Here is a 12,991-nt window from a genome sequence, read left to right as displayed (position 1 = left end):
TCAGTGCCAGTTTGCTGGTTGTGAAACTGTACTTAAGTGTTGTATGCTGTTTCCACTGGCAGAAATTGATACACAGTATCTCTCTGTATTATTTCTTACAATTGAATGGGAATCTAAAATTATCTCAGAATAACAACTAAAGGAAAAAAAATCACCTGGAATTCCATCTGGAATATCTATCTAGAAAATGATTTGGTAATGTATTATCAAGTTAACATGCACTTGCCACATGACTAAGCAATCCTACTTCTAGAGAAATAAAAACTTAGATCCACACAAAAACTGCACACAAATGTATGTAGCTCTGTGTAGTTCTACATTGGAGACAACTTAAATATCTTTTAATGGATAAATGAAGAAACTGTGACATATACAGATAAGAGAATATTACCCAGCAATGAAAAAGAACAAATTACTGACACATGCAACAACTTGGATGAATATCAAAGATCTTACAATGAGTTAAATAAGCCAATATCAAAAGTTACATGCTGTATGATTTTATTTATCTGACATTCACGAAAAGACTTAAGTGTCCTCATGGAAAGGAGTTGTTGATAGTAAAAAGAGGGAGGGGTGTGACTACAAGGGGATTGGGTGATGTTATTATTTGTTTCCTGATCACAAAGGTGGTAACTGGATTATATACATATGGGGGTACTTGAAAAAGTTCATGAAAATAGAATTACAAGAAGTTTATCTTGTAGTAAAAAATAGAAATCCATGCATAACTTTTTCATAATATACATTTCTACAAACTTTCTGAAGGTCTTTCATATGTTAAAATTTATAGAACTATGCATCAAAACTTAGAAGTCAATTTTTCTGCAGGTGATTTTAAAAAATAAAGGAAAAAATTTAGAGGCTATTTTAAAATTAATTATAAAATTATATATTATGTATAATATATATTATATATTATAAAATTAATACCCTCAAAGAGGTTATTTAGAACTTGTTGTTTGTCATGTAATTCCATAAAGAATACCACAGGCTTCAGTTTACAGTGTACTATGGAATTCACAGAGCATAACATGAACATTTCCTAACTAAAATTTCAACTAAGAAATTGTTCTAAGGGAAAACAATGATCTTAGTGTCAAAAATACTCAGTAAACACCAACAACTTTTTTTTGTTTTAGTGGTATTTCTCAAATTATAACTGCAGATAACATGCTGAACAAGGGTCTGCTAATTTTTTTTAACATAAGAAGCAGATTAGTTTTGCTAACACATTAATTTTGGGTAAAATAATTGTGAACTAGTAAGCAAAAAAGTTAAATGACCTGTAAATAGATCAAAAGTCACTCAGGTAATTTAAAACAAAGATAAATATTATATTTTAAAATATTTTTAATGAAGATATCAGACTACAAACCATGGCATTAGCTTACATCACAGTGATAATGCATTAGAATCAGATAAATGTATTCCTTCTGTAGCAATAAGAAAGTATTCATTATTAACTTATTCTACAACATTTAAGTAAATAATCCAATATAAAAATAGCCTTTTGAAAAAACATCCTTGAATGTTTCTTAAAGACATAGAGTTTTTAAAATATGTGTCCTAAATGAACCCTAAATGCAACATTCAAGTTAGGGAAATGATGAATGCTATACATTCAACATAAACAGGCCAAGTTTAAGAATTACTTAGCTGTAGTTATTTCTTTAAACATAGAGATTTTCAGTCTGGCTATTATAATCCTGACCTTACAGGGAGGATACAGGAGGTCAGCCAGTCTCTGAGGGGGATCAGACCTTTAGTGGCTTCCAGATGGCTTCTGCATTAAATCCAGTCAACACCGAAATTCCAGTGGTGACACAAGTCTGCATGTTCTGGATTTCCTTCATATTTTATGGAACATTGGTCCCACAGTAGCTATAATATCTGCATAGGGAGCACTCTGGCTCAGTTCAATAGCCCGCTGTTTTTTTAGGACAAGAAAGCCATAAAATTTGGCAGCTGCTTGTTTTCGGTTACTATTTCTGCAGAACTTCATCAGACTAAAGGACTGCATTCCCATCTTATTGTATTCCTGGGAAAATAATTTTAAAAAAAGGAAAAAAGAACAAGACCATCAGAAATAAAGCAGACAGTAGATGTATGATGAACAACAAAATATTGACACTTTTAATAAATGATTGTGAAATATTTAAATGGAGAAATGCAAATTATTCTTTAGAAATTTTACAGAAACAATATAGGTCATTGAAAACAAGCTTGGTTCATTGAGAAAATGCATGCAAAGACTTCTAAAGTTTTATACAAATATATAATGTGTTTTACAAATGTTACATCCTTTCAAAGTCAGTGTTAACATACATTTCTTTCATGGGAAGTGTGAATAGTTTAGATTTGCAGGGAGGAAAAAAGTGCACAGGACTTTGGGAAGCTTCAAAAGCAATAAAAATGACCAACCTATCAGGGGTTTGGGTGTGACTATAAACAACGCTAGTGGTAAATGTTGAAGCACATTTACATGTTTCAGTAGCAGGAGATTATAGTATGTAAACTCCTCCCAGTTTCTTTGTACAGATTAAAAAGACGTTGGATTCACCGTATGGCACCTGCATACCCTCTAGAAATGACTGAGGTATGCTAGAGTATTTAGCACTGGATGAGGTTAACTCCTTTCATAAATAGGATTTGAAATCGAATTCTTACAGAAGCAGAGTGCTTTAGTTAGAAACAGTGTAGTGATTACTGGCCAGTATCTCCTTGGAGAGTCATGAGACATTTCTGGAAATACTGTATAGAAGTTTTTGTAAATCCATAACATTGCACAAATTAATGTTAAATACTTCATTGTACATATCTCAACCAAAGGTTGAATGCTTTTATGTATTTATTTCTGGGGTCAGCAATCTTTCCTAGATGCTATAGCCACACCTCCATTTAGTCCCTTCCTTGAGACAAGACACAGATTTGCCTGAGGGACAGCAGAGAGAGCTTTTTCATGAATTCTCTTGAAGAATGATAAGGGGACAAGAATGTAACATTCAACCTAAGTTCTTATTTTTGTTCCCTTAAGAAACCCCTCTGAAATGAAGTTATAGAAATAAAAAGTAACACAGGAAGGAGATAAAGAAACTGGAAGATGTAATGGACATAGCTGAGTTGAGAAAGCTGAAACCTAAGATCCAGCAGAAAGGAAAGCCAACAGAAAGCCCATTATTTTGAGAGACAGAACTCTGGAAAGCTCAGGATTGGAGGTATCACTCTGTCTGCATGAGAGCAGACAGATCCTCTGTCTACTCCATCACCTCAGAGAGCCAGAGACAACTATTCACAGCAGGAGGCAAGAAGGAGATTCCACCCAGTGAGGCTCTGGACTTGGGACATGGGCACTGTGGATGGTGAGAAGTGTCCTACCACAAACGGCTGCTAGTGAAATTCCACACTGTCAGCAATGAGACAAGCAGCCTCTTCCCTGCCTCCTTTTGGCTCCTGAACCACTGGTATCATGTTCAAATTGCCCAGGAATCCCTCGGATTCCTCTGAGAAAATTGACCATTCTAAGGATAAAAACTTTTTGGTAACACATCTGGAAACAGGTGGGGGGGGGGGGAGGAACACCACCCAATGACCAGAAGTCTATCAGCCCCAGTCATGCATATATAATCCTTTATTTTTGGCATCCCACTCTTAAGTAAAAATACTATAACCAAGGGTCCACTAGACATTTGAGTAAAATGTCTAACATTGTACAGAAAAAAAAAAATCAAGGAAAGAAGGAAGGGAACAGAAGAAAATGATAACCTCCTAACAATGATCAGATTGCTGGTGCAGGAAGGCAGAGAGTGATCCCCTGGGGTTGGTGGAAGTAGTGGAAGGAACATGTCAAAGGCTTGTCAAAGGGCACAGGGAACCTTCTGGGTTTTAGATTTGTTCACCATGTTGAATGTGATAGTTCTACCGGGTATGCATTTGTCAAAACTTAACCTAATTGTTAAATTTATATACTTTATATAGCATTTATTGTATATTAATCATACCTCAATAAAGCTGCTTTTTAAAAACCTAACAAAATAAATAATTATATATAAGTATTAAAATAGGGGCCAGCGCTGTGGCATAGTGGGTAAAGCCACCACCTACAGTGCCAACATCCCATGTGGGAACTGGTTTGTGTCCCAGCTGCTCCACTTCTGATCCAGCTACCTGCTCAGGTGCCCGGGAAAGCAGCATAGGATGGCCCAAGTGCTTGGTCCCCTACACCCACGTGGGAGATCTGGAAGAAGCTCCCAGCTCCTGGCATTGGATTTTCCCAGTTCCAACTGTTGCAGCCATTTGAGGAGTAAAGCAGGGGATGGAAGATCTCATTCTCTGTCTGTCTGTCTGTCTCTCTCTCTGTAATTCTACCTTTCAAATAAATAAGTGAATAAATCTTTTAAAAAATTAAAGAAGCAATTCAGGACACTCAATATCTGACCTACAGGCCCTCTCCAAAGAGAGAACAGGTAAGCAGGGAGGAAGTCCAAAAATTTCCCAGAACTTAATAAAATGACATTTCTGAATTAAAAAAACCACTACACATTCAGCTCAGTAAGTGAAGGGAATAAAAAAATCCAAAGTACACCATCACAGAATTTCAGAGCATGAAGGATAAAGAGACGATCTAAAGCTTACAGGGAGAATAAAGGTCACCTACAAAGGATCGTGAACCAAGGCAGCATCTGAGCTTTCAATAACACAAGAGTCCTAGAAATGTTATGAAGCCTTCAACAGCCAAGAGAAACCATTTTCAACCTATGTCGAGAGACAGCTTATCAAATCAAGGGTAAAATAAAGACGTTCCTTGGCTTATTTGCTAATCTTTATCCCCTATGCACTCCATTTCAGGAAATCTGGAGAAGCCATTAACCACCAAAAAAAAAAAAAAAAAAAAAAAAAAAAGATGAAGGAAGACCAAAGCATCAACAAACAGAGGAACCAATACAAGAAAGACAGAGATTCTCATGTTTACAACAAAGGCAGGTCCCAGCACAAAAACTGTGGTTTAGCCCCCCAGAACAATTTGAATTGGAACAAGAGGATGATGTTCTCCAGGAGGGGTTCATCAAGAGAAAAATGGAACTGATGGATCAGTGGACATATTTACCACACCAAAGGGGTTGTATTATATTGTCAGAGTTCGGAAAACTAACCAAGGGTAGTTGTGTATATATATATATATATATATATATATATATACACTAACATTAAGCAAATGAAAAAAAAATGAGGTAATGACTTAAGCTGCAATAATAAAGTTGACAAGCAAGGTAACCATGAAGCACTATGAAGCTTCAACATGAACTAATTTTTTGATAGTCTGTAGTGACAGCCAGTGTCCTTTAACATCTACTCTCCCCTTCTTGCATGGTAGTGGAATTTTTAGTGGGACCTACGGCTATCAGATAAGGACTTTCCCAACTAGATTTGTCAATGTGACTAAGTAAATGCTGGTCAATGAAATGTGAAAAGTTGTAGAGTCAAAATCAAAATGGAGTGAGTGTGGCTAAAAGCTAATTGCAGATTTCTTGCTTCTGTATTAGCTTTGCTTGCTAACAGCTAAGGGTATATCTTGTGAAACTATGTGGGCTCAAATTCCAAGGAAATGAGAAAAGACCAACCCAAGTGTTCTGCCTAAGTTGACAGAATTGGGCCCTGTACCTGTTTTCTTACAAACATATCTTGGGTTTGTTATTGTTCCTGGGTTTGGTATTGTTAGCTGTTATCTTACAACCATATTCTGAGCTTTTTATTGTTCACTGCATACCAGAGGTTTGAAATTGTGACCCCTAGTGGACAGAATACTATAAAAAGCTGTGTATCTTGCTGTTGGACACACTCTGGTAAGGAGTGTTGGTCCCAACCGGTTGCCTTGCTTCTCTTCTCAATAAAATTCATGTGTGACTGTTACTGGTTTTTGTAATATTCTATTTTAGCTGATGAGTAGATGCAACAAAGTGACACAATTTCTGGGTTGGATCCTTAATGGAAACTTTGTTGTTGATTCAAATACACATATGGTAGGGAGTCTGCCATTCCTGATCTTGAAAATGAGGGGGAAAAAGACAAAAGGCACCTGAGTCCCTGACAACTCTGTAACCATAGCTGCCATTCTGGATTGGATTTATCCCTGAGAGAGAAATAAACTCCTGTGTCTTTTGAGCCGCTGATATTTTGACTTCCCGTTACCCTCAATCTTCATCTTAAATGTCACAATTATAACATTGTAAACACTGAATACTAAGCTGAAAGTATACTGGAGTGGGGAATATAAATTTTCATTCTCTGTCAAAAGAAGTCACTAGATAAAAAGCTGACATATCAAGAATGAGTAGTAAATACATGCCAATTAGAAGAATGACTAAAAAAAGAGTTTAATTCAGTTGCTTCTGAGAGCAAGATTTATGGATAAGAAAAGGTAAGACTAAGTTTTCTAGCACAGTATTATCTAAATTTTTAAAATTATAAACATGCATTATTTTGATAAAACATAAAATTTAAAACTACCCAAGTCACCACTCAAACTGTTAAAAGCTTAATTCAATAATTAGAATTAGTTGATAGCTTCCTAAAAAAATTAAGAATAGGCCTGAGAATAGATGTCTAGGCATATAAGCATTGGTTAAAAGTTGATTTGAATATACACACAACAAAACTAAACTCCTATATTTAGTCCTGGGTATATAATTCAAAATCATCTCAGTCTAGAGAAATTTGGCTCACAAAACATAAGACAAATAGTTTTGTTTTCATAAATATTTAGATGATTGAACTCAACATTTTATTTATTTGTAATAAAAATATGGTTAACAAACCCTCTGCCTTACCCGTAAACTATTTAACATCTGAAGCATTCTTCGATTCCATCTCTCTGTATCAACACTTTGTTCATTCCCTGAAGAGTCCTGTTTGAATGGTTGACAAAATATTTAAGTAAAATTTACTGAATGCTTACTATTTGCCAAGCATAGTGTTAAATGTTATAAGAAAATTGACTATAATGCTGGGTCCTGTAAAATAAAGTGCTCATAGCCTGATAAATGAAAAAATAAGACTAACATAGATTAACTTTTGCAGGATTATACCTATACTCCCAGGTGGTCTTCTAAGAAAGGACTCCAAAGTAGAAGATTCTGCAGTCTCTATTGGTAATGCGTCCCAGGGCATTGTGCCCTTAGTACTATGGAAAGTAAAGTTGGCAAAGACAGCCTCTTGCAGCTAGGACTATCCTACTTCTGGTGAGTCTAAACTCAGCTGACAGGAGCAAGTATAAAGCTATAGAAAAATTGCTTCATCAACCCCTGTATCTGAACTTTCCTGGTGACACAGAAGCTCTAAAAATAACTGGTGTTTAGTAGTTTGTCTACAATTGTGTTAGAAACCTTTCAGAAAAAGAGCCTGTCATGTTATCTCAAAAGATTCATTCTCTTGTCTTTAAAGTTTTACTTTTCAGAAATACCTCAATATTTTGAAAGTGTAAAGCTGAAACCCCTTTGCAAGAACTCTAGTTCCTTACCACCTAATACCTTATTAGCTGAGAACAGAAACTGGACATAGGAAAGGTGCTGATGAATCTGATAAAAGAGCAGGCCTACAAAGGGTTGGGGAAAGGAGAGTGACGCAAGTCTGACCTACTTTATCATTTTTTCTAGGCTAGCTCTGCCATGCAGCCTAACAGCATATCTGCCACCTTTATCACATGCCCACTGTTTTTCTGGCCCACACGGATAGTTCTGGAGCCCACACACTTCCTACAAGTGCTTTCAATTTCATGGAAACCAAGATGAGTTCAGAAAGCTCCAGAAGATTCTCAATGGCATTTAAAATCATTTGAGGCTAAGGGATTCTGATTCTGTCCAGGAACTGTCCAGGAATTTCCCATTCCCACCAGCTATACCTGCTTCCTGATCTTGCATATGTTGTATCTTATGTCCAAAAGCAGCTGATTTGAAAACATATTCAGTTATTAAGAAGAGTTCTTCAAATCCCTCCAGCTACAGTATGTTTATCCATTTCTGGTCTGTCCTTGGATAAATGGGTTTACCCACTTACAAAAATGTTTATTTTATTATTAAATACACAAATGATATTTTTGAAATGTAAAAACCTCTTTGTTAAAGGTCCATGAGATGAGGCAAGTGCTGTGGCATAGAGGGTTAAGCCTTCACCTGCAGTGTCGGCATTCCATATGGGCACTGCTTCCAGTCCCCACTGCTCCGTTTCCAATCCTGCTCCTTGCTAACGTGCCTGGGAAGGCAGCAGAAGATGACCCAAGCACTTGGGCCCCTGCATCCATGTGGGAGACACAGGGTGGAAGGTGTGTGGGGGTGGGCTTCTGGTTCCTTGCTTTGGCCTGGCCCAGCCCCAGCCTTAGTGACCATTTGAAGAGTGAACCAGCAGATGGAAGATTCTCTTTCTCTGTCTCTGTTTCTGTCTCTCTTTCTCTCTCTCTCTCTCTCTTTCTGCTTCTGGTTCTCCTTCTCTGTAACTCTGGTTTTCAAATAAATGAATAAATATTAAAAAACAATCCATGAGACTTCAGCAATACCATACAACTAAACCAGAACAAAGCTCAGAAGAAATAGTCTCTGCCTATTGCTAAAGCCTGTTCACTTGATCTATCTGGAAACTGTACAAGTGAATCTATTGTGTGGAAAGCCCAGTGGATTACTAAAACAGCTGAACTTGTACTGTGTTGTTTGCTTGACCATGTATGAAAACAACCTGTATCTATGGAAGCAAAGAGAATGGTGAAAATGAATCAATCTGCCTCTGGCTCAGTGGCTTGGATGTTTCAAGAAGAAAGTTCAAATTCTTTATTCTGTCCTAGATTATCCAGAAAATTTGGCCTGTTTTCTATGTCTGAAAAAATAATTGAATAGTCTTGGAACTCATTATAAAAATAATTTATTTAAAATCAAATTGACACCAGGCATTAAGAGATGTTTTGATATTAGTTACTGAAAAAGTTATACTAAAATTCCTTACAATCCAAAAAATGCCTTCTGTACTCTGGGCCAAGGACCAGAGAAATAAGGTAGTAACACAGAGGGAGTCAGGTGATCCAGATTTTACTTCTGATTTTTACTATCCATTTTTGGCCTGCTGAGTAGACCGTTTTCTTTTTCTGGTTTCCAGATGTCTTATACATATATAGGCTTTGAGAAAAATGTCATAAAAAGTGCCCATATTTTTTTTTTTTTGTAAATGAAATAAAATAGAATTTCAAATACCCTAAACCTATGTTTCTCTAGAGATTTTTTATTTTTATTTTTATTTTTTGACAGGCAGAGTGGACAGTGAGAGAGAGAGACAGACAGAGAGAAAGGTCTTCCTTTACTGTTGGTTCACCCTCCAATGGCTGCTGCAGCCGGCACACCGCGCTGATCCAAAGCCAGGAGCCAGGTGCTCCTCCTGGTCTCCCATGCGGGTGCAGGGCCCAAGGAGTTGGGCCATCCTCCACTGCCCTCCCGGGCCACAGCAGAGAGCTGGACTGGAAGAGGAGCAACTGGGACAGAATCTGGCACCCCAACCAGGACTAGAACCCGGGGTGCCGTCGCCGCAGCGGAGGATTAGCCTATTGAGCCGCGGCGTTGGCCCTCTAGAGATGTTTTAAGAGTAAATTAAAACAGTGATTCACAACATTTTAAAATCTTTCATTACCTTTGATGAACATAAAATTCAACATTGTCTTTTAAAATTGTTCCCAAAGAAAGAAGGAAAGAAAAAGTGGCAATTCTGTATGCTTTGTTAAACATCTTTACTGTGATCACAATTTAAATGATAAATTTAAAATGTCACACAACAACTCTAAAAACCACTTTGTAGGTCTATAAGACCTTATTTAGGAACAAAGTTTTTTTAAGAACATTCCCAAGACTACACATATATTTACCAATTCAACCGGACAATTTTCAATTTCCTGTGCCGTGAAAGCATTCATCAAAGATGATTCTTCAGCAGTTGACGAAACCATTTCAACAATATCCTGTTAAAGCAAATTAGAAGGAAGATAAGTAATTTTGCTAGTGGTTATCAGAGGTAATCCAATTTTGCTAATTCAATTCTCAAGCTACTTAAAATTATTAAAATTATACCACATGTTTTAAGATTATTTTGGAAATATCCCAATAGGCAGTCCCTGACTTAAATTTTCCTGTTTTACATATGCTCCCACAAATGAGGAACTTGCAAGCCTGTCCCTCCTTGCTTCCCATTGTTTTCCTTCCTGCTCTCTCCACAGCAGGCCTTGTAGCAAGTCTCCACCACTGTGCTGCTGAGACCGCTTTCCTTTGAAGCATTTTATCTAGCCCCAGCTCCCTGCCTCTAGTCTCATGCCAGCAGCAGGTGGCAGAGGGAAAAGCTCTGCAATGGGTAAGCAGAGGGAGTGAGAATGAGGGAAGGGATATTAATATCTGTACACAGGACCATGACAGCATTCTTGCTACCACTGCCGGAGCTGTCACCAGCAAAAGGGAAGAAAAAACTAGGCTCTATAGATGGGAAGACATAAAAGAAAATGGAAAAAGAGAAAGCAAGAAATACTCCATTCCCCATAATTTCTGCCCCTTTACGTTGCTGTAAAAGCCATCATCCCTTTTCTTCTTCAATCTTTCTCTAAGCTTCATTCCCCAGCTGTTATCCCTGATCTTTTTTCTATAGAGCATCTTTTGAAAATTTATTTATTTATTTGAAACACATAGTTACAGAAAGAGAGAGAGAGAGAATCTTCCATCTGCTGATTCACCCCCAAAATGGCCACAGCAGCCAAGGCTGGGACAAGCTGAAGCCAGGAGCTAGAGCTTCCTCTGAGTCTCCCACGTGGTGCAGGGGCCCAAGAACTTGGGACTTGGGCCATCTTCCACTGCTTTTCCAGGCCATTAGAAAGGAGCTGGATCAGAAATGGAGCAGCCAGGTCTCAAACTGCTGCCCATTTGGGATGCCAGTGTCCTAGGCTCTGGCTTTACCTACTAGGCCATAGCACCAGCCCTTATTCTTGATCTTAAGAGCTTCTTCTAACATAGTTTGATTTTTCACTTCAGCTTTTAAAAAGTGTGGTAATATGATAAGTGATATCTTATTCTTTAGTAAACATTAATTATAGAACCTTATGATTTTTCTCTTTTAGTTTCTATGAATAGTGTATATTTTACTTTCAATTTTGCAGTTACTGTATATAGAATTATTTCATGAAGATTATAAAATGATTATTCAGAATCAATATTTTCTGTCTCTTCAAACTTATGGGTACCCCCAAATTTGACAATATTTCACATTTGTTCACCATGTTTGAAAGCAAAATATGAATGCATTTGAAGGTTAAAGTACACCATAGGGTACAGGAGTAAAGATTCAAGAGAACAGGTATATCCATCTCTTGCTACTTAAGCACATGGGAAAAACATATTTCGTTAATGAATCTATAATAATTGCAGTAATAGTTCTCTTCCAATGAACCAGAAGCTAGATAAGTTTGTATAGTTATAATTTTCAGTAGGTATACTCTAAGAAATGTTCAAACCCAAGTAAGGAAGAGAATAGTACATGCATCCAAATAGTTCAATACCTAGCATATTATCAAATATTTAATAAAACACATTCTGTGAAATTGTCTTTTTTTCCAAGGGCATTCAGTTTCAGTGTGTGTTAGCTTTGAATTCCCAGAGTGATTACCCAAATACAATAATGATGTAATAGACCAGAAAAGCAGTGGTTCATTTTTATGGTACAGCTATAATATTTACACTTGAATGTAATAATGTGACAACTGAAAAAAATACTTTGAAGCAGATTGTTTCCAACTCTGTTTTCAAATAGTTATATTTTTCAAGTAAAAATTATGTCTTCAAATAAAATTTTTTAAAAAATTCTGTTTTGGTCACTGGTCCTTGGATAGTCTTTCAGATTCAAGGCCGAAGTAATTGGTGGGTCTAAACCATATTATTCTTAGAGTTAAGGAGGATAAATTTATGAGAAACAAAACAGAGGTTTATTGGTTAAAGCCCTGAAAGATTCCATGTCATATTAAATAAGGGGCCTAGTAGGTTTCTCAGTATATAACTGGACTCAGGTATGGATAATTGTTCATTTAATGCATGATGTGAAATACTGTTTTAGTATGATCCCACCTTATGTCATGATTTACTATCACCAAATTCTAGAGAATATTGTTATATAGAATAATATCATGTTTTATCCCATTGTGCTCTGCTTAGTAAAGAAAGTATAGAACAGAAGATGAAATATGAATTATTAATACAAAATATATACTGGAGTCCCAATATTCACAATACTAAATGTGTCAGAAAAAATAATTTTATGATTTTCTCCTGTTAACTCACCTCAGAGTTCATATTTTTACTGATATCCTCATGAAAGCTACACTTAGATCCATTAATCACATCCTTCCAAGTTCGGGATTGACGTAACTCTGGCTGGGAATCTGGGTCTTCCATCATGGAGGTCTCTGAATTATCAAAGAAGCAAAGAAGATTTCACCAAAATATCTTTCAAACTTGAACTGGGATATGGTTATTAGAAAAACAGGGTGTTTGACAGACAAGTTGGAATCCAAGAATTTAAGCAAAGGGTGCACAAACTTTCTTAAAGCTCCCCAAGTCTCACATATTCATCTTCACTTTTGGTCTTCTGTCTCTTTTTCACCTCCACTTCCCATCCTCTGCCAACTGTCTTCTCCTCCACACCCACTCACACATTTCACTCTCAAGACAAAATGCTTAGTTCCAGCCCATCTTGGTATTATTGTTCAGTTGATTTTAATGTCTTCAGGAAGCTGATCAAGAAGCGAAAGCCCACTAACTACATAAGTCTGTTTTATTATTACTTTATGATTGACACAGTAATGATCAATGATTATTAATACTCCATGTGCCCTCTGGGTAGTTGGAGATACCTCTGTCTCAGGTTAACTGTATTTTTTTTCATTGGTTTATGCAACTTTATTGAAGAAAAATAAATCAATTACTAACAG

At 36.7% G+C, this 12,991-nt stretch overlaps 1 protein-coding gene across 3 annotated transcripts in view; it reads right to left on the bottom strand.

Moving 5' to 3' along the window:
- Positions 1–1,246: 1,246 nt before the first annotated feature.
- The window catches only part of RAD21L1 (RAD21 cohesin complex component like 1), a 32,105-nt gene continuing 20,360 nt past the window's right edge, over positions 1,247–12,991 (bottom strand). For all 3 annotated transcript variants that reach the window (XM_089308138.1, XM_089308139.1, XM_089308137.1), the window contains exons 10-13: positions 12,342–12,466; positions 9,896–9,988; positions 6,828–6,905; positions 1,247–2,041 (exon numbers count right to left, since the gene is read on the bottom strand). In XM_089308138.1, coding sequence (XP_089164264.1) covers positions 1,853–2,041; positions 6,828–6,905; positions 9,896–9,988; positions 12,342–12,466 — 485 coding nt within the window. In that variant the 3' untranslated portion in view covers positions 1,247–1,852. The remainder of the gene's footprint in view (positions 2,042–6,827; positions 6,906–9,895; positions 9,989–12,341; positions 12,467–12,991) is intronic.

The sequence above is a fragment of the Oryctolagus cuniculus genome, chromosome 11, assembly GCF_051225735.1.
Source record: "Oryctolagus cuniculus isolate XC-2025 breed Fujian yellow rabbit chromosome 11, ASM5122573v1, whole genome shotgun sequence".
NCBI lineage: Eukaryota > Metazoa > Chordata > Mammalia > Lagomorpha > Leporidae > Oryctolagus > Oryctolagus cuniculus.
The sequence above is the reverse complement of the archived record's forward strand: the minus strand, read 5'-3'. Positions and strand labels throughout refer to the sequence as shown.